The 27459-nt window shown below is 39.1% G+C and overlaps 1 protein-coding gene across 1 annotated transcript; it reads left to right on the top strand.

The window, feature by feature from the left end:
* The first annotated feature begins 1004 nt into the window (after positions 1–1004).
* On the top strand, positions 1005–9616 carry LOC104110962 (65-kDa microtubule-associated protein 1-like). The gene is made up of 10 exons (XM_009620538.4): positions 1005–1142; positions 3906–4004; positions 4141–4344; positions 4482–4730; positions 4823–5038; positions 5495–5650; positions 5737–6048; positions 8643–8730; positions 8844–8992; positions 9158–9616. The coding sequence occupies exons 2-10, from the start codon at positions 3927–3929 to the stop codon at positions 9458–9460; spliced, it is 1755 nt and encodes a 584-aa protein (XP_009618833.1). The 5' UTR covers positions 1005–1142; positions 3906–3926; the 3' UTR covers positions 9461–9616.
* The last annotated feature ends 17843 nt before the right edge of the window (positions 9617–27459 follow it).

Consider the following 27459-nt stretch of genomic DNA (forward strand, 5'->3'; position numbering starts at 1 on the left):
AATCTACGTGTCCTTTGTGATGATTAATCAACTTTAAGATGGAAGAGATATGTGATAAAATAGAAAGGAAAAATATGCACTCTCTCGAAAATTTTCACTTTGTGTTTCTTAATATTAACACATAGGAACATAATACTTGTTATAGGAAAAATATTTATTGTTCTTTACACCAAAAATCCTTACATGACTTGATGAACTTTCAAGAAAAATTTTTTCATAAAGCAATTTTGTTCATGTATGGAAACATAAATAGCAAAGTGTAAAGAAACTTGAAAATTTATTAGAAAAGGCTAACCGTGATGGCTGAATATATGCTGACATTGTACACCTTATACCAAGTCATTGTTCTCACCATATTATTAATATTAAATGACGGTACTGGCGCTGGCAACATCATAACAACTCAGTTGGCTAGAACTTTGTGCTGATAACGTGTTATGGAATAATATGAAATAAAGTAAAACAAGAGGAATTTAGAGAGAGATAATACTAGATCTTTTTTTGATGATGTTATACAAATGAGTAGAGAAGTCTCCTATTTATAATAGAGTTGCTTGGTGACCAAATAACTAGTCTTGGTGGCCAAGTAACCAATCCTAGTGAGCAAGTAACCAATTTTGGTGACCAAGTAACTAGACCAGTTTATGACTAACTAATTTGCTCCCAAGTAACTTCATAATACATTATATTCACTCTTAATATTATTTATAACAAAGACAGTTTAGATTCACATGATAGTTATGGACATTAAAATGTAAGACTTGTTTAATTATAGTCTTATATGTTCAGAATTTGGATTGAGTGAAAGATTTCGAGCAAGGCCAGGTCTGGCCTAGTCAGTCAAATGCCAGTCTCCACACCAGTGCTCAAGGTTGCCTCAGTGTCATATTCGTAAATAATTCCAATAAGAACTGGCAAAGAAACTCTTCTCTCTGATTGACTATATTATATACACGTCGTCGTATTAAGCGGCCCCACTTTTTCTCATTATTTCTTCGACTCTAGATATATCCTTTTCTCTCTCTTTCTACTCACTGATTACACACACACACACACAGATATAGTGATTATGAAGTAAACCCTGCAGATCTGTGACCACATTCTCCCAAAAAACAAAACCCTGCTCTTCAAGTACGATCTGGGTAAGCTTTACTTTCGTTTCAACTTGTTTTTTTGTTGTTTTTACTTCTTCGTTATAGAAAAACAATCAAGCAATGAGCTTTTCGCTTAAGTGTAATTCCAGTTTTTTATCAGTATTCTTTTATAGGTCTATTATAAATGGCATTCAATTGTTGTGAAAAGTAATGTTTTGGTCTTAAATTGAATTGCATTTGTGTATGTAAAAAGTACTACACTAATTTGGTCTTAAGTTGATTATGGCTCGGTGTTGGAATGTGTCCAGTGCGTTGCTTGAGGATTTTCCAGTCAATAGCCTTAGCATCATAGTCATAATGTGTATCTTGTCAGATCTTGCAATGAGTTGTACCTACTTTTGCTATCAGAGTTTAAAGGTTAACTGAGGTTTTCAAATGATTTTATCACTTATTTTGTGGCCAACTATGGAGATGAAAGCTCTTCAGTCCACTGTAGTAGCCATATTTTTTTTAAAATAGTTGTATTGCGCTTAATCTTGCATAAAATTCAATTAGTTTCATTATTGAATCACACAGTATGCATTTATGAGTTTAACTTATATGTGCGACGGTGTAAATAAATAATTACACAATCAGGTCATTCAAATTAAGTAATTTGCAGGTAACCCTCCATAAAAAGTGGGAATAAAGCAGGCCACCTGGTACATACAATAAAGGTGACCTGATAATGTAAAAGTTCTTTGTACCGTTGGTGGATATTAGTTAAACTCTATATTTATTAGCTTAACAAAAAGAAAATGCTTTTAAAATGCTGTTTCAAAGATGTCAGTTCTTGTCACGCCCCGAACCTGGGGGCGAGACCGGCACTCGGTGCCTCACCTATCCTCGCGTACCAACTTGCGACTAAGGGACTCTGAACATATAATGTCATACTTTGGCCATGGGCCACATTGCAAGACAATTGCGAATACTGACTAGATATCAATAAAAAGCTGGGTCGACAAGGCCGTCATAACTACTACAGCTGACAATCCAACAAAATATACATACAGGGCCTACAAGCCCAACATACTGCATTAACTGACAGGATATGTCTACAAGCCTCTACTGATGGATATACTGTGATCGGAACAAGGCTCCGACCTACTCATAACATATATATATATATATATATATATATATATATATATATATATATATATACAAAGATGTACGTAAAGCTCTAGACCCGGCAACTCCGAAGGGTATGGAGCTTACCGATCAAGCTGAACTTGGGCAACACCTAATAAGGAGGTCTACCCGTCTGTCTGTCTGTCTGAACCTGCACGCATGAAATGCAGCGCCCCCAGAAAAGGGACGTCAGTACGAAATAATGTACCGAGTATGCAAGGCACTATACTGAAAGCTGAAACTGAACTGATAATATAATAACTGAAAGCAACTGGAAGTCAATGATAATCTGAAGATATGCTTACCTGCTGATACTGACTGAACTCTCTCAATATAGTAAGTAAAATAGCTGTCCGGCCTTATAAGGCTCGGTATATATATAACTGCTCTGCCGTAGTAGGCTCGCTCATAGGCGCTCGACCATACTAGGCTCTGTATCTCGGCCAACTGGGCTCGCTCATAGGTGCTCGGCCACAATAGGCTCGGTATATAACTTACCATCTGATCAGAGGTTGTCCAATAGGGGCCTGCCCATCGATTATAGCTCGATGGTAATGAAAATACTGTAATACTGTATATATAGATTCTCTGCTCTCATGACTGGAAAAAAAGAAAATACTCAATTGGATATGAAGTCCCGATAAGGAGAATATTGTAACTTATAAGACTAGGAAAATATAGGTAAATTTCGGGATATGAATTTTTCTTTATGCCTCGTTATCAAACTCGTGTAATTACGAGATCATGCCAAAATGAAGAAAGAGCTTAGCTTTAACATACCTGGAGTAGGGAAAAGTCCGTATGATATTTTTGGAAAAGGTTGCACCGTACTCCCTTAGAATCGCAAAATCTCACGTTGCTAAGGTGCTAAGAAATCTCGTTGGAATTTTGGTTGCTAACGTTGGAATTCTTGTAGATGTTATGAATTCTTCTTTGTTTTGTAACCTTTTCAATAAGAAATCATTATCAAATTACTACTTGAATATCTAATGTCCAAAGAAGCCAAAATGGCCATTTCTTTAAGTCTTTACACGTATAAGGATTTAGTGCTTAGTATGCGACACTTTAGCTTGCCACCTTTCTTTGTGAATAATGACTCATTTAATTGATCCACCTTGCTGCCACGTTTTGGCATTTAAGCTTTCCATAATTCTAGTTAATTATCCACTAATCTCCTGATTAACTTGTTAATCTCCCACTAACCAATAATTAACCAATTACCCACATACTTAAGAATTATCCCAAATTACTTAAAATATTGCTCATTTTTAGCATACCTTATACACCTCACTATCATGGCCATGTGGTACCTTGTATGGTACTAGTCCATAAATAACGTGTATTTTAGCTCGGGCCATATTTTATCCCAAAATGTCAAACTTCGACGAAATTCATTTTCTTTGATTTGCTTACCCTCTTACCTTCACCAATTTACTCATCACTTGTTTAAAATAGCATAATGCTTATAATCACGAAATAATTTCATTCCTGAACTTGCGTCGATTAACTTACGACGAAACTTTATCGTACGAAAATGCGGGATGTAACAGTTCTGCCGATGTTGTAATCCTGTTTAAATAATATTCTTTTGATATATAGTGTTGTACTCTGAAATTTGGCTTGGTTTTATATCTGTTTCAGGTTTGATCCAAGTGACTGAAGATGGCAGAAGTGGATGCTGAAAATCCTGTTCTTGTTCTTGGAGAAACAACTTGTGGTTCTCTACTACAACAGTTGCAGGCAATTACTTTTTTCTGAATTAATTCTTGGTGTTAAACTTCTGTAAGAAATAATCATGCAATAGCTGCTAGAGTTATGGAGTATTATCATTAGTATAATCTAGTGATGGCGAAAATACACTTTTCTGTCAGTGCAGCAAATTTGGGATGAGGTTGGTCAAACTGATGACGAGTGGCATGAGATGCTTCTTCAGATAGACAGAGAGTGCTTGGATGTCTACAAGAGAAAGGTTGACCAAGCAGTGAAGTCACGGGCTCACCTTCTGGAGGCATTGGCAGATGCCAAAATTGAACTCTGCAGGCTGCTAGCAGCACTTGGAGAGAAAACATATGCTGGAATTGTGAGTGGCTGTATTTCAGTCTGGCTATGGATGGACAGAACTATTTAAAAATTCTTGGTTTGCAATTGGAAGTCATTACACTTACCTTTTTCTAATATTCGTTTTTATTTTTTCAAAATCTTGGGTTTGATTTGCAGCCTGAGAAGGCTTCAGGCTCAATCAAGGAACAACTTGCAGCTATAGCACCAGCTCTGGAAAACTTGTGGAAACAGAAAGAGGATAGGGTAAAAGAGTTCTTCAATGTACAAGCGCAAATTGAAAAGATTAGCAGTGAGATTGCTGGGATTAGCGAGCATGTAGAGAATCCTAAAGTAGATGAGTCTGATTTATCTCTGAAGAAGTTGGATGAATTTCAAGCACAACTTCAAGAGCTTCAAAAAGAAAAGGTTTAGCCATATTTTAGTAGGATTTATTCCTTTACTAGTCTAGTTTATCCTCCAATGAGCTATTAACCACACATCTTTGTTTAATATTGCAGAGTGAGAGACTGCACAAAGTCCTTGAATTCGTGAGCACCATACATGATCTATGTGCTGTTCTTGGCTTGGACTTCTTTAGTACTATCACTGAAGTTCACCCAAGCCTGAATGATTCTACTGGTGTACAATCTCAAAGTATAAGCAATGACACATTATCAAATCTGTCAAGAACCGTCTTAGCATTAATGGAAGATAAGAAGCAAAGACTGCAGAAGGTAAATGTCCTCACTGTTTTAAGTTGGTCCTTGCACTTGGCCCAGCTCTTCAAATCAAGTTAGAATGTACAGTCAAGCAAACAGTCAATTCATTGGGCATATTTTGAAATTCCCAGAAGTATTTCAAATTGTGTTTTACAGTACTTGGATTCTTAAGTACTGGAGATTTTGTGTATACTGAACAAATGGAAATTGCTGGATATGGAGTCTGTTTGTCCATCCTCTGATCATGATAGGAAATTTTCTCCTCTGCATTGTTGTAATCACTATATAGTTCATTCAACTGCCCATGATGGTGCTTACCGATGTAGGAGGTGTTTTTCCATCAAGATGGAATTGAACTGGGACCTCCAGAAATGTCGAACCAATGGTTTCTCATGTCTAGATGATAAATATTTTGGTCAGCCTCCATTTCTTTGACATGTTCTCTCTTCTAACATCAATCCCCTCTTGCAGCTTCAAGAATTAGCAACTCAGCTGATTGACTTATGGAATTTGATGGATACACCTGAAGAAGAAAGAAGCTTGTTTGACCATGTTACCTGCAACATATCGGCTTCAGTTGATGAAGTGTCTATTCCTGGGGCTCTTGCTCTTGATCTGATTGAACAGGTATTAAGAGATGGTATGCATTTTAAAATTCATTTGTGCATTTACAATTGCTTGTTGGTAATTGTTATTAGCTTGTTATCGCCCAGGCTGAAGTGGAAGTTGAAAGACTTGATCAGCTAAAAGCTAGCAGGATGAAGGAGATTGCTTTCAAAAAGCAGGCAGTGCTTGAAGAGATTTTTGCTCATGCTCACATAGAGATTGACTCTGAGGCTGCTCGACAGAAGATTATGGCACTAATTGAATCAGGGAATATTGAGCCTGCTGAGTTACTCACAGACATGGACAACCAGATTGTAAAAGCGAATGAAGAGGCTCATAGCAGGAAAGAAATATTGGAAAAAGTTGAGAAATGGATGGCAGCTTGCGAAGAAGAGAGCTGGCTTGAAGACTACAACAGGGTAAGTTAATCTTGTCTCCTTATCTGTCTGTTATGAGATGAATCGAGCTTGCCATTAGTATGCTACCTCCAAAGTGGAAACACCACCTGCCCTTTTTCCTTTCTAAAACGTTGCTCTTTCTTAAATGTTTACATACTTTGCTTCCATATTTTCTTGGTCAAAATGATGCTAGGACGCCAGTAAATTGTATTCCCTCCGTTCCAATTGTTATGATACTCTTTCCATTTTGGGACTTCCCACAATGTTTGACACCATTTTATTTCTCTACAATTTTCACAACTTTCAAGAATTTAAATTCATTAAACTATTCACTGTTTTTCAATCAGTAAACTATCAACCGTCTTACTTCGATTTTATTTTAATATGATGTTTTTCTCTGTTTCCAACCGCCACTTCAATATTTTTTCCATCATCAGTAATATATCATGTCAAATTAACATCTTAAATACCATTCCCAGTCAAACATTGTCACTAAAAATGAAATGGAGGGAGTAATTGAAATAACAGGGGATCGATCTTGTATAGGTTCTCGCTGTTCGTGGGTTATTCTTTTTATACATATAGCTTCCAAAGAGATTAGGTCGAAGAAGCCGGTAAAGCATTCTTGACGAGAAAGTGAAAGGTTCTTGAAAGTGTTATGAAATTCTAGTTACTTACTATAACGAAATCTAAAGCATGAAAATGTTCTTGATTACTAAAACAGCTATCAAAATTTTAGGAGAAAAATAAGCGGTTGTGGGAGCAATAGTGAAAATGGGCTTATTGATTCAACTCATATGTGTGTCACAAGCTGAGCTGAGCTCATTTCTTGTTACAAGCAGAAAAATACAGAAATGAAGAGAAGAGACGAGAAAGGAAAAGAGCACCTAAGCGTGTTGTGGTGGCCTAGTGGCCAATGAAGTGGATTGAGAATCATGAGGTCTCAAGTTCAAATCCCCGTGGATAGAAAAAGCCACTAGGTGATTTCTTTCTATCTGTCTAAGCCTTGGCTGACCGAGTTACCCGGTACCTGTGCTGGTAAGAACTAGCAGGTACTCCGTGGAATCAGTGTTTTAAAAAGCGACGAAGCGATCGCTTTAAGCGAGAAGCGACGCGAAGCGATGGCTGCTCGCTTTTCCATGCCTGAGGCGACTCGACCACTCGAAGCGCTCGCTTCAGTCGAAAAAGCACGAAGCGACCTTGAAGCGAGAAGCGCAGAATCGCCCGCTTCTGTTCAGAGGGGTCATTTTTTTTTTTTAAAAAAAAGTTGGATCTTTTTTTATTATACAAAACAGACCCCTAAGACCAAAGTGAAAACCATTTCTCTCTTCTTCCCAAATCAATTGTTGTTGAGTTCTGCTAGGGTTCAAGTCGCCAGAGACCTCCTCCAATCCTCCAGGTAATTTTTCTTCTTTTTTTCTTCTTTCTTCTTTCTTCTTCTTCTCCTTTTTTTCTTTCTTCTTTCTTCTTGTTCCCGTCCAGGCATGGCAGGCGTGATTTTTTTTTTCTTCCTTTTTTTCTTCTTATTTAGTATTTTAGCCTTTATTTATTAATTTGTATGTGTATTTCAATTTATAAAGTTAATTATTATTATTATATATATATATATATATATATTAGTATTTTAACCTTTATTTATTAATTTTTATGTGTATTTCAATTTATAAAGTTAATTTTATATATATATATATATATATATATATATATATATATATATATATATATATATATGTATGTATATATTATATTATATATTCAATTTATTTGATTATGTTTTTTTCTTATATATAAATTGAACTTTTTGATTATTTATATTGTGTCTTTGCAAGGTTTACATTATGTTTTTTAAGAATTGCGCTTCACTTCAATGAAGCGTGCGCTTCGCTTTTTAAGCGAGGCGAGCCCCTGTCGCTTTTTTGCGCTTCTCGCTCTCAAAAACACTGCGTGGAATTAGTCGAGGTGCGTGCAAGCTGGCCCAGACACCACTTTTATATGAGAAAAGGAAAAAAAAAGAGAAAAGGAAAAAGGAGATAGGAAGAAGATTAGGGTTTCAATTCATTCAACATGATCCAAATGAGCTGTAGTTTGTACAATTTTTGCTGTAATCTTCCCCTATCAACCCTGACATCAGCAAAAGCCACCTCACCAACTTCCCGCAAATGCTAACTAACAAGGACCGAAATAAAACAAATTAAAACAAGCTCGGACTTAAGGTCCAATTAAAGACTTTACTGGTAAACTAAATGGGCAAATCTGATAATAATATAGCTTGCACGCCCTCCTTTTTTAATTGAATAAACCAACGGCCACGATATCTTCCTGAAGGTACAAGTCCCTTAAGCATAGCGATGGGTGATTGATTGTTAGCTGTAGAAGATAACCAACAATTGGCCCACAAACAGACACTTGTACTTCTGCCTGCATCTATACTATCTTAATAATTTAGAAGTGCTAATGAGCATGTTTTTATAGTTAAATAAGATTGTGGAACCTATGAGATTTTGGTGTTTGGTTAAAATATGTTTCGCATGCCTCTCTTTCATTGAATTAACTTAGAGGTGTCTATCTCTGGTATTTAATATTAAAATTTCATCAATTATCGACTCGTGAAATAGGATCAGAACCGGTATAATGCAAGCAGAGGTGCACACTTAAATTTGAAGAGGGCCGAAAAGGCTCGGATATTGGTCAACAAAATTCCAGGTAATGCTAAATGGTATAAATACCATTGGTTCTTTGCTCTCCAGAGGAAGTCCAACAAAGATTCATCTGAAGATGTAATCCTTTAATTTGCTAATTGACTTTCGTCTATGTAGCTCTTGTGGACTCCTTGATTGCTAAAACAAGAGCATGGGAACAAGATCGCGACACCACGTTCACATATGACGGTGTTCCGCTGCTTGCCATGCTAGACGAATATATGATGCTCAGGCATGATAGAGAAGAAGAGAGAAGAAGGTTGCGGGTAAGTGTAGTATCTTTTATGGGGTGTGATCAATTTGTTTGACGCCCTACTTGGTCAGGATAATGTATTTTTGACCTTTCACTGTTCCTGTGTTCCAAGTTCATATCCATAATTCTCACAATCCAAAGGCCTCACTAGTACATATGCTCTTTTGGTGTCGGGCAGGACCAGAAGAAGTTCCATGAGCAGATAAGCAAAGAACCAGAAACACCATTTGGATCAACACCAAGCCCTGCTCGACCACTTGGTACACAGAAGGTGGTGGGTCCACGAGCAAATGGGAGCGCCAATGGGTCAGCCAACAGAAGGCTGTCTCTTAATTCGCACCAAAATGGTTCCAGGTCAACAACTAAAGATGGGAAGAGAGACCACTCAAGAAAGGTGGCTCCTGTGAACAATTTTGCCATTTCAAAAGATGATGCAGCCTCTCACATTTCTGGAACTGAACGTATTCCCAGCACACCATAGTAACTACTGAATAAGAAACATAAATGTGATATCTTCGGTCGTCATTAGTTCTCCAGTTCATGTAGCAGGATAAACATTTTGATGCGCAGTCATGTAGCCGAGACCAACTAGCTATTTGTGTTATAGTGGCAATATCAGCAAGTCTCTTTTAAAATTTGTCCGTTTGTGTTTGCCCGAGTTCTGGATCGAGCTTGTTTAAGCTCTCCTAATTAATGGAATATCACACACAAGAATTCTGCAACCCTGTACTTGAAATCCAAGAACAGGCTATCAGTCTTGAATATCGCCTCTATATTGGTCTGATTTCATTCTCAATTAGATTGAGAAATCCCTTTACTGTCTGATATCTCTCAGATTTCAATTTTCTGAAGAGTATCTTTGGATTGTTTTAGCCCAACAATTGGTATCATACCAATGATTTGGCAAGACAAGTATGGAGTTAATGCAGTGTGGCATGAGGCCCTGCTTATGCCTTTGCCCGTCTATGGGCCGGTATACGACTTTTACCCATAGCATTGAAGACCACAACCTTTCATCTAGACTTCGGTGACTATAAATACTCGAATATTGTATGTAGCACATAGTTAATCTTCAAATAAGTCGACAAATAGTGACAGGTCATATGAAACTTAGTTCAAGTTGATATTGTAAGGTGTGAACAAAATCTTATATGGAAAGTAAAAAAGAAATATAATCTACTTAAAAGGTATTTGATACTTTTAACGATTTGAGGCTTTTAAAGGAAAATCGTGTAAGCTTGACTCAAAGTGACAATTCACATCATGTTAAGAGTATCTTTGGACTATTTTAACCCAACAGTTATCACTTTGTGGTGGGATATATTTGATTTCTCCTTCCTTAATAAGATGTTTCGATTCGAGCCTAGGGTTGTCTAAGGGTAGGAGATTACCCGAAATCGATGCGGTCCGTACCGGTACCGCTCCGTCCCAGTCCAGTTTGGGGATAGGGGTAAGGGATTGGGGCTAAGGGGAAGGGGAAGGGGAAGGGGAAGGGGAAGGGTAGGGGACTGAAAAAAGTACCCTTAGAACCGTCCGGTTGGTACCCTTAAGGTACAAGATCGGTACCAGTCCAGTATCAAACTGATACCCTTAATTTTTTTTAAATTTATCCATTTTTGACCGTTAGCCAACAATATATATTTTTTAAAAATAATTTTTGGCAATAGCTAAAAATGACTATTTTTGCCTCCCTGTCCCCTAATTTATGTTTTTAACCTCTAAATTTATTAAATTACACTTTGGCCCTATTGTAAAATTATAAGTACCTTATTTTATTCTTTTATTTTTCACACGAAACTCTCCTATCTCTCTAACTCTCTCTCTCTCTCTCTCTCTCTCTCTCTCTCTCTCTCTCTCTCTCTCTCTCTCTCTCTCTATATATATATATATATATATATATATATATATATATATATATATATATATATATATATATATATATATATATATGCAATTAACATTCTAGCATTCAATTATCTTGCTGTAATTTTCCAAACATCAACATCAATTATACGGTGGCGTATTTTCTCGTTGGCGCTACACTCCTAGTCAAAGCATTTTTCTTCCATCGATATCCATTATATATTGGCGTTTGGTATACGCATTCCAACTTCTATTAAGTGTCACATTTATTTTTGCTATACCTGTGTTACTATTCATTGTTATTTAAATTATTTATTATTAAAAATAGCTCCTAAACTGGTAAAACAAGTCTTTAGTAGATTGACTATAGGTAATGTTAGCGAGAGGGTTCCCGTTTTCAAACAAATCTTAACCAGTTCGGGTTTATTCATTACATATAAGAAACATATAATCTTGCTTTTCAAGGATTTTCTAGAATAAATGCTAGAAATGATATTTGCGATGATGAAGAAAATGAAGACTTGCTGAAATATTGTACTAAAGCGGAGAGAAGAAACTTTGCCCTTCAAGAAATAATTCAAGAAGACGATGATGTTTCTAATAAAATACTATCTACCGGAGACGGCAAGGACCCAAAATAACAAGTGTTATCAATTTAAAGCGAATGGATGCGGATGACTTTAAGTCGCTAGAGTCTCGGATGGATGGATGACTTCATGAAATAAGATCCGTACAGAGGAATGGCATGATTTTGAAATCTTTGTCGCGAGGAAAGTTAGTAAATGGGATCCTTACCCATAAAGAAAAACTCCTAAGTGTGAATTTAGTCAAAAACTTGAGAATGGAGGACGAATTATGCAATGCTACTCTACGAATTATGATGAAACTTTAGTTCTAAAAGAACTACAAGAGACGTAGGATAGAAATAAATATATCACATCTCATATGTAAAGAGATTATTCGGACGGACTTCACCAAGAACATGGGTTAAAGAAATATGATATACTATCAATAAAAGAGAATTGTTAATAAAAGGTGTTGCAAGGCCCAAATGGAAGCACATGCTTTCTCGAGGTTGCGTGAGGTTTCTAAAAAGAGCGGAGGTGTGCACGTGAGTTTACTTTTCTACCGGAACTACCTTTGGTGGATTTGATTTTATAATTGCCTAACTACGAGAGTATATGGATGATGAGGCACGTATGATTTCTACTGTACATGAGATAGCCTTAGAGGTAATACTATTTTCTATTTTTGGTAGCATGTTTAGATATTGATAATGATGGTTTGCTTTACGAGCAAGGATCGGTTGAGACTCATGTGATACAAGTTTATGGATTGAGAAAAATAGTCATAAATTCAATGAATGTATTATGGCGTAATCATGATGTCGAGAAGGCCACTTGGAGGGCCGACGAGGGATGTGAAAATCTGATGCCCTCACTTGTTTGATGTGTATCATGCTTATTCCGTGAAGCGAGTGAGTAAATTGTTTATCTTGCTTATAAGTTGAGCTTCAGGACATTATTGATGCAATTGATTCACGTATTGCCTATGGTGGCTAGACCTGTCTCAGGGCGTATACCTTATTATTGTAACGCTAGGAGTGTCTAAGAGATCCCTCACATGTCATTTCACCGTGAACTATTAAGATAAATAAAACACTAACCTATGAGGAGATTTCTATTGCTATACTTGATAGACAAGTCCAGAAATTGAGGACAAAAGAGATAGCATCGGTTAAAGTGTTATGGCGAAGCCAAGTTGTTGAATAAGCGACATGGAAAGCTGTCACGACCCAAATGTCACATGTCGTGATGCCACCTATCACAGTACTAGGCAAGCAGACAATCACAATTAACTACGCCTTTTAAATTGAAAACATGATGAAATAAATTTAACAGGAAAAAATCTCATAAATAACCAATAAGAATAGCTGCGACTCAAATACAAAATCCCCAAAATTCGGTTTGCACCGAGTACATGAGCTACCAAATATCATCACAGTCAAAACTTATAATACAAATGTCTAGAAAGATAGAACAATGCTAAAAACTGAAAAGAAGGAGGGTCGAGGTGTGCAGACGCCAAAGTAGCTACCTCAAAAGTCTCCAAGCAGTTAATGCTCCAAGTTTAGCAACCACCGGGTCCAAATGTACCTGGATCTTCACACGAAGTGAAGAGTATATTATGAGTACAACCGACCCAATATACTCAATAAGTAACAGGACTAACCTTGGACTGAAAACAGTGACGAGTTCAGATAGGTATAGTCCAATTTCAGATAATAACAATACAAATATGGCAGGAAAATGACAGTAATAACTCAGAGAAATCTTATAATTAGTTAGTTGTACACAGTACAAAAATATAGACATGCTTTCAAGTTCGACAATTTAGGCTCAATACTGATAAAATATGCCACATATTGCTAGCATGAGGAATATTATATCTCTATATTTACATGTTAAGTATGCATGTCACATGTATTGCAACACAATGATAAACTCATATACTCATGCCCTCAGAGTATTCAACCTCACTCAGCATGCTCAATTGCTAAGCACTATCAATCGCTCAGCACTCTCAATCACTCGACACTCGCACTCAGCACTCAACGGTACCTGCGCTCACTGCTGGTATGTCAGACTCCTGAGGGACGGATCCTGCCCAAGTGCTAATATAAGCCAACATGGCATGCTGCACTGTGCAAATTGATCCTATCATGAATCAATAAAGCCTGCTGCGGTGTCCAACCCGATCCCATAAATATCACTCACAATCAGGCCCTCGGCCTCAACTCAGTCATCAATCTCTCCAGTCTCTCGGGCTCACAAATTTCATGCCAATCAGCCCAAACAATGATACATGATGTTATAATAAATGACAACAGAGACTGAGATATGATATGCAAATGATGAATACGACTGATTACATAATTGTAATTTAAGAAAATAACTCAATAACAGAAATGACCTCTGTGGGTCCCAATAGTACCAGCATATAGCCTAAACATGATTTCTAACATGGATCACAGCTAATTTCTCTAACACATTGGGATTACATGAATAACAACAAGATTTGATAACTATAAAGTACTGCAGAATCAACCGAGTCATAATTACCACGGTGCACGCCCACACGCCCGTCACCTAGCATGTGTGTCACCTCAACACCAACTACATAACACGTAGTTCAGGGTATCATACCCTCAGTACCAAGTTTAGAAGTGTTACTTACCTCAAACCACATAAATCCCTACTCCAACAAGCCCTTGCCTCTCGAATCGGTCTTCGAATGACTCGAATCTAGCCACAAACAACTTAATACACTCAATACAAGCTATAGGAATGGATTCTATACGATAAAGCTAAGTTCTTTAACCAAAGTCAAAAAGTCAACCTAAAAAGTCAACCCTGGGCTCACGTCTCGGAACCCGACAAAATTTACAAAATCCGAACCCCCATTTAATAACGAGTCCAACCATACCAAAATTATCTAATTCTGACCATAAATTGACCCTCAAGCCCTCAAATCTTACTCTCCAATACTGGGTCAAAAATCCCCAAATTCCAACTTTGATTCATGATAAATAGGTGAAACAATCAATGGGTATTCGAAATACATGGACAAAAGTGATCAAAAATCACTTACCTCTTGAAATCTAGTGAAAACCCCTTCAAAAACACTAGAAGAAAATACTCTAACCCTCGTTTTTATCTATTCTGCCAGGCATTTCGCTTCTGCGGTTCACATAACCGCTTCTGCAGTCCCTTGTCCACATCTGCGCCCCGTGGCCAAAATCCGAAACTCCGCATCCGTGGTCACCTCATCGCAGAAGTGCTTTCTCTTCTGCGGAACCTTACCCGCTTCTGCGAGCCTCCCCGCCTTCACTCCAGTCCGCACCTGAGACCACATATCCGTATCTGCGACCTCGTAGATGCGAAATTTCCCTCGCACCTGCGCAACCATTCCAACTTGCCCAGAACCGCATCTGCGACCCCACAAAACTAGAATCCACCACCCATAGCTCCGAATCCTCCTGCACCACACCAGTATCACAATCCCGAACTTCCTAAAAACCTTAACCCACTACCAGTACAAACACTATAACAACACCACCATCACCCAACTCAATATCTGCAAACCACCACTTATCACACTCCCCAAAATGCACGAACCTCATGATACCCTTCATCGGCAAGATTTTCAAGAGAACCTTCTCACCCGCCATAAATGATAAATCACACGCTTTTTGATCCACATAACTCTTCTGTCTAGACTGAGCTGTACGAAGTTGCTTCTGAATCAACTTTACCTTATCCAAGGCATCCTTTACCAAATCAGTACCATATAAGCTAGCCTCACCAGGTTCAAACCAATCGATGGGGGAATGACACCACTGACCATAAAAGGCCTCAAATGGAGCCATCTCTATGATAGACTGACAACTGCCCTCCGAAGTCAATCACACATACTCTGAGCATATCCTCTAGAATCTAAACTGTCCGCTCTCACTTCCCGTCGATCTGCGAATGAAAGGTCATGATGAGCTCTACCCGAGTACATAACTCACTTTGTACTGCTCTCTAAAAATGTGAAGTGAATTGAGAGCCTCTATCTGAAATGATAAAAATAGGCATGTCATGCAACTGGACGATCTCTAGAATATAAATCTGGCCCAACCTTTCTGAAGTGTAAGTAGTCACCACCGCAATAAAGTGTGAAAACTTGGTCAGCTTGTCGACAATGACCCAAGCGACATCAAACTTCCTCAATATCCACGGTAAACCAACCACAAAATCCACCGTGATGCGCTCCCACTACCACTTTGGTATAACCATATGCTGAAGTAAGCCACCTGGCCTCTAGTGTTCTTACTTAACCTGCTGGAAATTCTAACATCTTGCCACATACTCCACTATATGCTTCTTCATCCTCCGCCACCAGTAATGCTGCCTCCGGTCACGATACATCTTCGTGTCACCTCCGGTCACGATACATAACGCAAACTATGTGCCTCATCTAGAATCATCTCCCTCGGGCCATCAACATTAGAAACACATAAGTGACCTTGGAGTCGCAGAACACCATTACTACTAATATTAAACTCTTTGGCATCACCCCATAGCACTGTCTCTCTAAGAACCATCAAGTGCAGATCTTCGTATTGACAAGCCTTGATCTACTCGAATAAAGAAGATTGAGCCACAACACATGCAAGATCTCGACTGGGCTCTGAAATATCCAACCTCACAAGTCAGTTAGCTAAGGACTGAAAGTCCAAAGCCAATGGCCTCTCTACTGCTAAAATGAATACCAAACTTCCCATACTCTTGGCCTTGTCCGAATAATAATGGATGGTAATATCATAATCCTTCAGTAACTCAAGCCACCTGTGCTGCCTTAAATTAAGATCCCTCTGTTTAAATAAATGTTGCAAACTGTGGTGATCGATGTAAACCTTGCATGACACCCCATAAAGATAGTGCCTCCAGATCTTGAAAGCATGAACTATCGCCACCAACTCCAAATCGTGCACAATATTCTTCTCGTGGGGCTTCAGCTAACGTGAAGCATATGCAATAACTCACTCCTCATGCATCAATACAAAACCCAAGCTAACGTGTGAAGCATCTCAACACATAATATACATCCCTGAACCGGAGGGCAAAACTAACAATAGTGTTGTAGTCAACGCGATATTGAGCTTTTGAAAGCTTGACTCGCTATCATCGGATCATCTAAATGGAGCACCCTTCTGGTTCTATCTATTCAAAGGAGCTACAATAGATGAGAAACCCTCCACAAATCGGCGATAATAACATGCTGGCCCCAAGAAACTCCTGATCTCGGTCGCTTTGGTAGAAGTAGGCCAATTCTGAACTACCTTGATCTTCCTGGGATCCACCTTAGTACCCTCACCTGATACAAAATGCCCCAAGAAAGCTATAGAATCTAACTAGAATTCGCACTTGGAGAACTTAGCATATAGCTTTTGTTCTCGCAAGATCCGAAGCACAATCCTTAAATACTTCCCGTGCTCCTCCGTACTATACGAGTAGATCAATATTTCATCAATGAAGACAATGACAATTGAGTCAATATATGGCTTGAACACCCAATTCATCAAATCCATAAGTGTCGCCGAGGCGTTGGTCAAGCTGAAGGACATCACTAGAAACTCACAGTGCCCATATCTGGCCTGGAAAGCCGTCTTCGGAATATTCGAAGCATGAATCCTCAACTGATGATACCCAGACCTCAAGTCGATCTTGGAGAACACCCTAGGTCCCTGTATTTGACAAAATAAATCATCAATTCGCGGCAACGAGTACTTATTCTTGATAGTGGCTCTGTTCAGCTAGCAATAATCAATGCGCATTTGCATACTGCCATCCTTCTGCTTCACAAATAATACCGGTGTACCTGAATGTGACACACTCGGCCTGATGAACCCCTTATCGATCAACTCATCAAGTTGTTCCTTCAACTCCCTCAACTCCTTTGGAGCCATGTGATACGGTGAAATAGAGATAGGTTGGGTGTCTGGCGTCAAATCAATGCTGAGATCGATATCATGATCTAGTGGCATGCCTGGTAGATCAGAAGTAAATACATCAGAGAGCTCTCGTACCACGGGCACTGGATCAATCGTGGAAGTGTCTACAGTAGTATTCCGAACATAAGCCAGATAGGCCAAATAACCCTTCTCGACCATATGTCGAGCCTTCAAGAAAGAGATGACCCGTCTAGATGTACTGATAGATGAGCCCGTCCACTCCAACCTAGGCAACTTTGGCATCGCCAAGGTAACAGTCTTAGCATGGAAATAAAGAATGGCATGGTACAGATACAATCTGTTTATGCCTAGATTGACCTCAAAGTCGATCGTATCAACCAACAGATGATCCCTCCAGTCTCCTAACCACAGAAAATCACTACACAGGACCGGTAAACCCGATCCACAATAACAGAATCACCCACTAGCATGGAGACATATATAGGAACACCCAAGGATTTACGAGAAACTTCCACATAAAGAGCAAATAAAGAAGATACATATGAATAAGTAGACCCTAGATCGAATAGTGCAAAAGCATCCCTATTGCAGAAAGAATAGTACATGTGATCATGACGTCTGATGCTACTGCATATAGTCTAGCTGAAAAGGCATATAGTCTAGCCGGAGTGCCACCTGGCTGGCCTCCATCTCTAGAGAAACCCCTACCCACATGCCCTCCGCTTCTCACCACCCGGATGGGCGGTGAGGCAGCTGGTGCGATGATCATGGGCTGATGGACCTGCTATACTGTCTTGCCCTGAAGTCTGGGGCAAAACCTCCTCATATGACCAAGCTCCCCACACTCATAGCAACCTCTTGGTGCGGAAGTCTGCTGACTCTAGGTTTAACCTTAGTGACCTGAATACCCACCGGAGGAGCCGTAAATAGCTGGTGGGTGGTAGGTTATCTCTAGAATGGCGCTAAAGTAGGGCCACGCTGGAGCACCCCGAGCAGGCGGTGGTGTTGAATACAAGGGCCTGCTAGACTGGCCCATCATGAACTGACCTCTACCCCCAGACGGGGTGCCACTGAATACTCCAGAATGCCGAGGTTGTTACTTCCCCATCGTATACACTCAGCCCTAGTTCCGGATACCCTCGATCCTCCGAGCTATATCTACTACCTAATCGTAAAGAGTACCCATCACAACCTTTCAGAACATAATAACCTGGATACCATAATGCAAGCCCTCAATAAATCTCTGCACCCTCTATGCATCTATGGGGAGTAACATAACTTCATGGTGAGAAAAGTCAGAGAACCTCACCTCATCGTCAGTCACTGACATCTGACCTTGCTGAAGTCGCTCGAACTGACCCCGTAACCCTTCCTTCTGCGAGGGTGGTGTATACCTCTCCAAAAGGAGATGTGTGCACTAGTCCCAAGTCAAGGGAGGTGAACCTGATGACCTGCTATAGAGATAAAATTGCCACCATCTATGGGCCTTGCCCTCTAGCTGAAATATTGTGAAGTCCAACCCGTTGGACTCCAATACTCCCATATTATGTAGCCTCTCCTTATAATGGTCAATGAAATCTTATGGGTCCTCTGACTGCTCACCGCCAAATACAGGAGTAAGAAGCTTAGTCCATCTGTTCAGTCGCTTCTGGTCTCTGGTCGAACTAATGGCAACCGACTGAGCCCCACCGCAGGTAGTGCACTTGGTGTTTGATACACGACAACAACATGCCCTAGACCATGAGCGGTAGGGGTCTATGATCCCCCTCCCGCTTGAGATGTGGCTGGGTCCCCTGGAAATAGCCCAACCTGAGTCATAGAATCCTTGAATCGCAACATACGACCCATGACCTCCCAAAATCCCGATGCAGTCATAAACTCCGTTGGGGTCGGCTCAGCTGCAGGTGCCCCGTCCCGCTCCTCAATGATAGGATTCTCCACCGGATCCACTGGTGGTACCACCGAAGAAACTCTAGGACGCACTCGTCCTCTAACAAGAGTTGTGGCCCTCCCTCGACCTCAGCCTCTGCCTCTAACAACCTGGGGAGCAGCCCCTTTGCTGTAGGGTACAACCATTGCCCGCGTTCTCACCATCTGTGAGAGAATAAGAGAAAGATACTTAGCATAACATAAACTACACGATAGGAGATAAGTATGGACGTCTCCACACCAATATGTAAGACTCTACTAAGCCTATTAATGACTCGTGAGACCTATGTGAGCCTAGTGCTCTGATATTAATCTGTCATGAGCCAATTTCTACTATAAGCCATGATGGCTCCCAATGTCGTCGTTAGGCAAGCCAAAAGTGAACTATCCATTTAAATATTATTTTGTTACTTTCAAAATCGTGGCTTTTATTAATATAAATATATTTATGCATAAAAAACATGGATGTATAAAATATTAGTAAAACATAAAATAAAAAGGTGTCAGTATTAGGAAAAACCATAAAACATCTACTAGAAATTCCCAAAACCCGGTGTCATAAGTGCACCGACAATCTAGTAGAATATGCAAACCACTATAGCTATTGTCTGAAATGGAATAGAATGAAATGAAAATACAACAGGAAAGAGACTCAGGGTGCTGATGATCAGAGTATGGAGAATAACTCACCACTAAGTCTTCGGATAACGAGGATGCGTGCCCAAATAGCCACAAGATGTACCTTCCACAGTACCTGCACAATTAGTACAGAAGTATAGCATGAGTACCTAAATCAACGCTACCCAGTGAATATCTAGTCTAACTTATAAATAGGCATGAAATACAACAGTAACAATGGAATAAGAAACGGTAAATAACATGATCCTTTAACATGATGACAGTTTAGAATCCCCAAATATCACGTGCTATCTCAACAAATAATGACCATCAAGTAAATATCAAATCTCAAGCCAAGAAGGAAATATCATGTATATTCTGACTCCTAGCAATATTACGCATGAGTTATGCCGAGGTCGTACGGCCCGATCCATAATAATCGTGTACATACACTACCGAGGTCATACGACCTAATCCATGGATGCATCTCGTATATACTGCCGAGACGTACGGCCCGATCCACAGGAATAGAGAAACTCTTTGAACTACGGGTCAAATGACTACAACACACAGATGAGCACATAAAGAAAGCTTAATTCTTACCAACAATCAAATATTCCACCAAAACTCAAGGTAATGAAGCTCGGCCTAACATAATCCCTAATCAAATTTCAATTATGAATTTAAGTAATTAAACTAACAAGTTGATTCAAATAATATAAATATTGCATGATAAAGTCCTAAGTCTACCCGGACATAAACATGATTTTAGCTACGTACGGACTCCTATCACCTCATACGTACGTAACACTCACAACTAGTAGCAAATAACAATTTAAGATCCTATAGGGATAATTCCCTCTTACAAGATTAGGCAAGAGACTTATCTAGCTTCCAAGTCATCTTCTCGACCCTCAAACCACACTAATAGCTTCAAAATAATGCCGGGCAACCCGAAACTAGTCGAAAGTTGTACAAACTAATCAATATATGCACAAAAGTTCATAATTCATCTATTAGACCAAATTCCATGTTAAAAGCTACGCATAATCTATGTATTAAACTCATATTAGGTAGAAATCACTTACCATAAAATGCTAGATGAAAAATGCCTCTCCAAAAGCTCCAAAATCAGTCAATGGAGGTGTAGAAATGAGGAAATAAGAATAATCCCGTCTTTTAAAAAGTTTCTGCCCAACGACCCCTTTTTTGTGATGACAGAAGTACCATCGCGATCGCGAAGGATAACTTGCCGACCTATCGTGAACGCGAAGGCTGCCAGCCTGCCATCCCCCATCCCCAACTCCTTCTTTATGATCGCGACCTACACCTCGCGAACACGAATTCACAGCCCCCACCCTTCGCGAACGTGTCCCTATCTTCATGAACTCGAAGAACTGAATCTCCCCCAGACCAAATCCTTCATCGCACATGCGAGACACCCTTCGCATTCACAAAGAAGGAAACCAATACCAGAAATATGCCATTTTGCACTTAGCTCCGGGTGGTCCGAAACACACCCGATCCACCCGGGACCCCGTCTAAATGCACCAACAAGTCCATAAACATAATCCGGACCGGCTCAAAGTCTCAGAACACATAAAACAATATCAAAACCAATCAAACCCTCAAACCCAATTAATCAACTTTGGAACTTCAAACCTTTTCAACTAGCTCCGAACGTGACGAATCAAACTTAGACAACTCAGAATTATGCCAAATTTTACGTTCAAGTCACAAATCACCATACAAACCTATTACAAGGCTCGAAATCCCAAACCAACATTGATAACACCAAAGTATACTTCTAACCAAACTTAGGAAACTTTAAAACCTTCAAGACGCCAACTTTCAACAATAAGCGTCGAAATGCTCTCGGATCACCCAAATTTCATTCCGAACACACGCTCAAGTCCAAAACCATAATACTAACCTATTGAAACTTTCAAATTCTGGTTCTGAGGTCATTTACTCAAAGTGTTGACTCAAGTCAAACTTGGACACCTTAGGCCACTATAATGTAACTAAGTATTCTAAATTCAACCCAAACCCTTTTAAAACCAAACCAATCATCCCCGTAAGTCATAAAATAGTAAAAGCACATATGAGAAGTCTTTAATAGTTAAACGACAATCTATAAAGAAGAACAATTGGCCGGGTCATTATAGATAAGAGTGTTTTAAACGTTTGTTAGTATATAGAGGTGCATTGTGTTAAATACGAGCCGTATGGGGATACCATGCTTTATATATATATATATATATATATATATATATATATATATATATATATATATATATATATATATATATATATCATATTCGTGTGGTTGGCTGATAGGTGGATATTTTTGGATGGACCTATTTATAAAGGAAACTTTGTCGAATGTTTGAAAATTTAAAGTTAGTCAAAAGGATGAGTAATAAGAGGCTATTTGGAGCAAAGGTCTAGAAAAGTTATGATTGGAGATTTGAACTTGATTACGGCTTCGGCTAGACATTAGAGGATGAATGTTTATAAGTGGGGGAGATTGCAAAGCTCCATAAATATTCTAATAAGATTAAGCCTAATTTGAGCATAAGAGAATAATTAGCAAGACCTTGAAGTATGTGCAGGACCACACAAGGTATCAAGATCATCACAATACTTAGGCATGAAGTTCACGAGGGCCGGAGGTCCCTAAGTTAAGTGTCCAAGGAAATAACTTTGGAAAATTGAATAAAGAAGATTAGAAAAATCACTAAAGCCCTACGTGGCCACGATGCGTGGGCCACGCAGGCTATGTGGCCCATTCCAGAAGAAGGGAGGAAGAGGAGAAGAGAGAGCTTAAGCTGTGTGGCTAGGTTACGTGGCCATCACATGCCACCCACGTAGGTCCCTGTGCTATAAAATAGAGGGAGTTCGGGGAGAGATAAAGGAAGAGGATTTTGAAGGTATTGGGGTTCTAGAGAGAGAAGTTCTCGGGCATGGGCATTCCATACGCTCCAAGGTGAGTTTTATCCATATTTTATGCTAATTAATGTTGATCAACACTAGTTTAACATTTCAACATCCTTGGGTTTGCTAGATTTCATCAAATCAACCAAGAACACCAAAAGAGAGATTTTCTAGGGTTTGCTTCCAAAGGTAATTCCCACTACTTGAAACCTATTTATGGGTGTCACCACCCAAACTCCGCCTATTCGAGATGGAACCTAACCCTAATGCTAGGTAAGCCAAACATAGAACAAGGTAACTCAAATGATAAATGCTTAATAACAAGAAATGAAATGATTGAATTCTATATAATCTCCCAAGGACTGGTAGTACAATTCACGAGTCACTATGATTTAGATTTACAAACCGAAATGAAGAATAAGTACAATATCTGTTTGAAATTTACATAAATAGAATTTAAGTCCTAAACTACCATGAACCAAAGATAGCTTGAATCCGGAATGAAGGAATGTCTTCATTGTAAGGCCTCATCTGCCATGGCTACGTGACTCCAGGATCAGCACACAAGGTCCAAAAGTGTAGCATGAGTACAACATACCCCATATACTCATTAAGTATCTTAACTAACCTTGGTGAAGTAATGACGAGGTTTTAAGTTAAAAGATACCTACTTATTATTTGTACCTGTGCAAATGATAAGTAGAAAGAGCAATACGAAAAAAGATACACAAATAATCACGTAATGAATGAAACAAGAATACAAATGACAGAGTGCCCCAGAGTATCATCATTTCAGTCTTACAACACGATACAATGACAAAAATCAAGAGATGTGAATAACCATAATGCATCTTTTTCTTCGTTGCGGAGCACAACCCGATCCCATATATATATATATATATATATAACAAACACTATTGTGGCATGCAACCTGATCCCATATATTTAATAATCACTATTAGGGCGTGCACCCGATCTCATATCTCATATCAATATCGTTGTGGCGTGCTGCCCGATCTTCCATATATATATATATATATATATATATACGCACACGCTGTTACGACGTGCAACCCGATCCCCAATATCAACAATATCATATGAAACCTATCACAACCCAATTTCACCTATAGGCCGTGATGGCGCATAGCGTTGCTGCTAGGCAAGCCAACGTGAACTAGACATGTATTTACTCTTTTTAACTACTTCGAAATAGTTGATTTTTTTATTTATTAAGCAAGTGAGAGGTGAAAGATTTAATAAAATAAAGTATAACTAAATATTAGGCCAAGTGTGGTGAAATAAATACTGAAAACCATAGAATGTCTACTAGCATATTTTTCCAAGACCTGCCTCAGATCCTGCACGATTAGTGCAGAAGTGTAGCGTGAGTACACAAACAATATGTACCTAGTAAGTATCCAGTCTAACCTCGAAGAAGTAGTGACGAGGGGTCAACATCGACACTTACTATGGGCCATCAATAAGATACATGAATTCTAAATAGGTGTAAGCCATGGAAACAATAACAATAACACAATGTCATGCAATAAGTAAATGGCCTATTAACTGATAATAAATTTCAAAATCTCTAACCAACATCTTTAACCCTAAATCAATTTCTGTCATTTAGTAAATTTACAACCTCTCGAGCCATAAAGTAATATCAAGTGAAATCAGGCTCCGAGTATTATTATGCACAATTTATGCGGAGGCCGTACGTCCTGATCCAAAAATATATATAATGCGTGCATTGCCGAAGGTCGAACGACACGAACCATAGATGCATCTATTACACTGCCGAGGCGAACGTCCTACTCCCATAAGAATATATAAGTTTACCTTGCTCGCGGAAGTACTTGCGACGCGAGAGGACATGGATTTCTCAGAGATATTAAATATTCATCAATTCTTCCCCAAAATAAGAATTCTAAATTAGAAGTTTTTCAACTTTAAAGTCTCTAGTCTTAGTCATATTCAAGATACTTAATATACATAACAAATATGATAACACAATCAAAGCATGATGTAAATCTAAGACTACCCGGATATCTCATAAAATATAGCTATGCACAGACTCTCGTCACCTAGTGCGTACGTAGCTTCGCACAAAAATAAGTCACAACAATATACACCTAAGGGGATGAGTTCCCTCTTACAAGGTTAGGCAAGAGACTTATCTTGTCTCAAAGCTCACTTTCTGACCGATAAATTCGTTCTAAAGCCTCAACTCAGTGCCGAACAATCCGAAACTAGCAAAATGTTATATAAATTAGTCAATACATGTTCAAAAGTTCATAATTTAACCATTAGAGTAATTATCCAACCCAAATTAGAAGATTCTTAAAATTTACCCCCGAGCCCACGTACCCGGAATCTAAAATGTTTCGAAGATAATTGTTACTCATAACCTCACGAACTCAAATATATAATTTTCACCCAACTCTATAACCAATTGCGTGGCTAAATCCTATTTTTATCAAAAAAATAAGTTTTTCAACTACACCCATAATTTTCATAATTTTACGTGTTAAAATCCACCCATAATCTATGTATTTAACTTAAATTGTGTAGGAATTACTTACCCTCAATAGCTAGGTGGAAATCCCTCTCTAAGAAGCTCCAAACTCGCCCAAGAAGTGAAATAAATGAACCAAAAATGGCGTAAGTCACGTATTAAATGGACCTCACTGCCTCTAGCGTTTTCGCTTATGCGTACAATGGGCCGCATCTGCGGACAATCCATTGCAGGTGCAGTCCTAGCCTAGGCCGGCTGACTCTGCTTTTGCGGATGGGCTCCCGCTTCTGCGGAAATTGGAGCGCACCTGCGGTCCAAGCCTGGCCAGCGTCTTCTCGCACTTGCGGCCTTTCCATCGTAGAAGCGAGGCTGCTTCCGCGAAAGTTCCTCCACTTCTGCGGTCTACTGACCACTCGCCCCAAACCACTTCTGCATCCAAGAGCTCACACAAGCATCCAAAAAGCTCGCAGGTGCGGGCACACCAGATCTGGTGCACCAACAACTCTTTCAAGTGTAAACTCGATCTGTGCATCGCCCGAGTAACACCCGAGGCCCCCGAGGCCTCGTCCAAACATACCAACAAGTTCGTAAACATAAGGCGAACTCGCTCAAACCCTCGAAAAGCATAAAAGAACATCAAAATTAAGAATCACACTCCAAACCAAATCGAATTAACTTATGAACTTCAAGTTCTTCCAACTCGCTCTGAACGCGCTGAATCATACTTAAACTACTTGGAATGACACCAAATTTTGCGTGTAAGTCTTTAATCACCATACAAAGCTATTCCTAGGCTAGAAATTTCAAATAGACCTCGATAACACCAAAACCTACTTCAAACCAAATGTAAAGAACTTTAAATCCTTCAATGAGCCAACTTCCAACTTTAGGCGCTGGAACGCTCCTGGGTCATCCAAAACCCGATCCGAACACACGCCTAAGTCCAAACTCATCATACGAACCTATTTAGACCTTCAAATCCCGTCTCTGGGGTTGTTACTACAAATGTTGATCCAAGTAAAACTTAACCCTTTTAAGCCAATATTAAGGAACTAAGTGTTCCGATTTCAACCCGAACCCTTCCAAACCCGAACTAACTATCCCCCGCAAGTCATAAAATAGTAAAAGAACATACATGGAGTCTTATGTAGGGGAACATGGATCTAAAAAGTAAAACGACCGGTCGGGTCGTTACAAAACCACAACAACAACCAAACACGACAATAGTTCACAACATAACACTAAGAAGACGAACACGCAGTATAGAACAGGGTAATACAACTTCACAGAGTAGAATGAGAAATCCAATATCCAAAAACTAGTCTACCATGTATAATGACAAGCCTTCCATAAAGTATATTACACAACCAATCTACAAGTCATCCAATCCAGTTAAACAAAGAAAAGTACTACATGAAACGAGCAAAGATATTTATCAAGTAGAAAAAAGGATCAAATGAAGGCATTCAATATATTAAATCATGTAGCAAGTAAAGGCATTTAATCAGTGAAGGCATATGGTAAGTAGAGCATATAGTAAATGGAGACATTTGGTAAGTTAAAGCATGTAGTGAGTGAAAACATGTAGCAAGTCAAGGCATTTAACAAGTAAATAACGTGCAAATTAGAGGCATGTAACATATATGGGCTAATATCAAGTAAATACTGAATTCGAAGAGGACATGTAATAGAAGTAACTCAAGTGAAAGCGCGGGTCTAATAGTAATAGACAAGGTAAATATAATTTAACAACCCGACCAATCATTTTGTGTATTGGCACCCTGTTTCCCTTTTTATGCTTCATACATGTATATTTGTAGTTTTATGACTTGCGGGGTTGATTGGTTTCGTTCTGCGAAGATTTCGGGTCGATTTGGACCCTTTGATTCTTGCTTAGAAGCCTAAGTTGATTTTGTTAACCAATATTTTACTTTTATGAAAATAAACCCGGAATGACATTTTGATGGCTCCAATAGGTTTGTATCGTGATTTATGACTTGGGCGTGTGCTAGGAATCGAATTCGGAGGTACGTAGGTTGATTTGTGTTATTTTATCGAAAGTTGGCAATTTAAGATTTAGAAGAATTCTCAAGTT

The sequence above is a fragment of the Nicotiana tomentosiformis genome, chromosome 6, assembly GCF_000390325.3.
Source record: "Nicotiana tomentosiformis chromosome 6, ASM39032v3, whole genome shotgun sequence".
Lineage (NCBI taxonomy): Eukaryota > Viridiplantae > Streptophyta > Magnoliopsida > Solanales > Solanaceae > Nicotiana > Nicotiana tomentosiformis.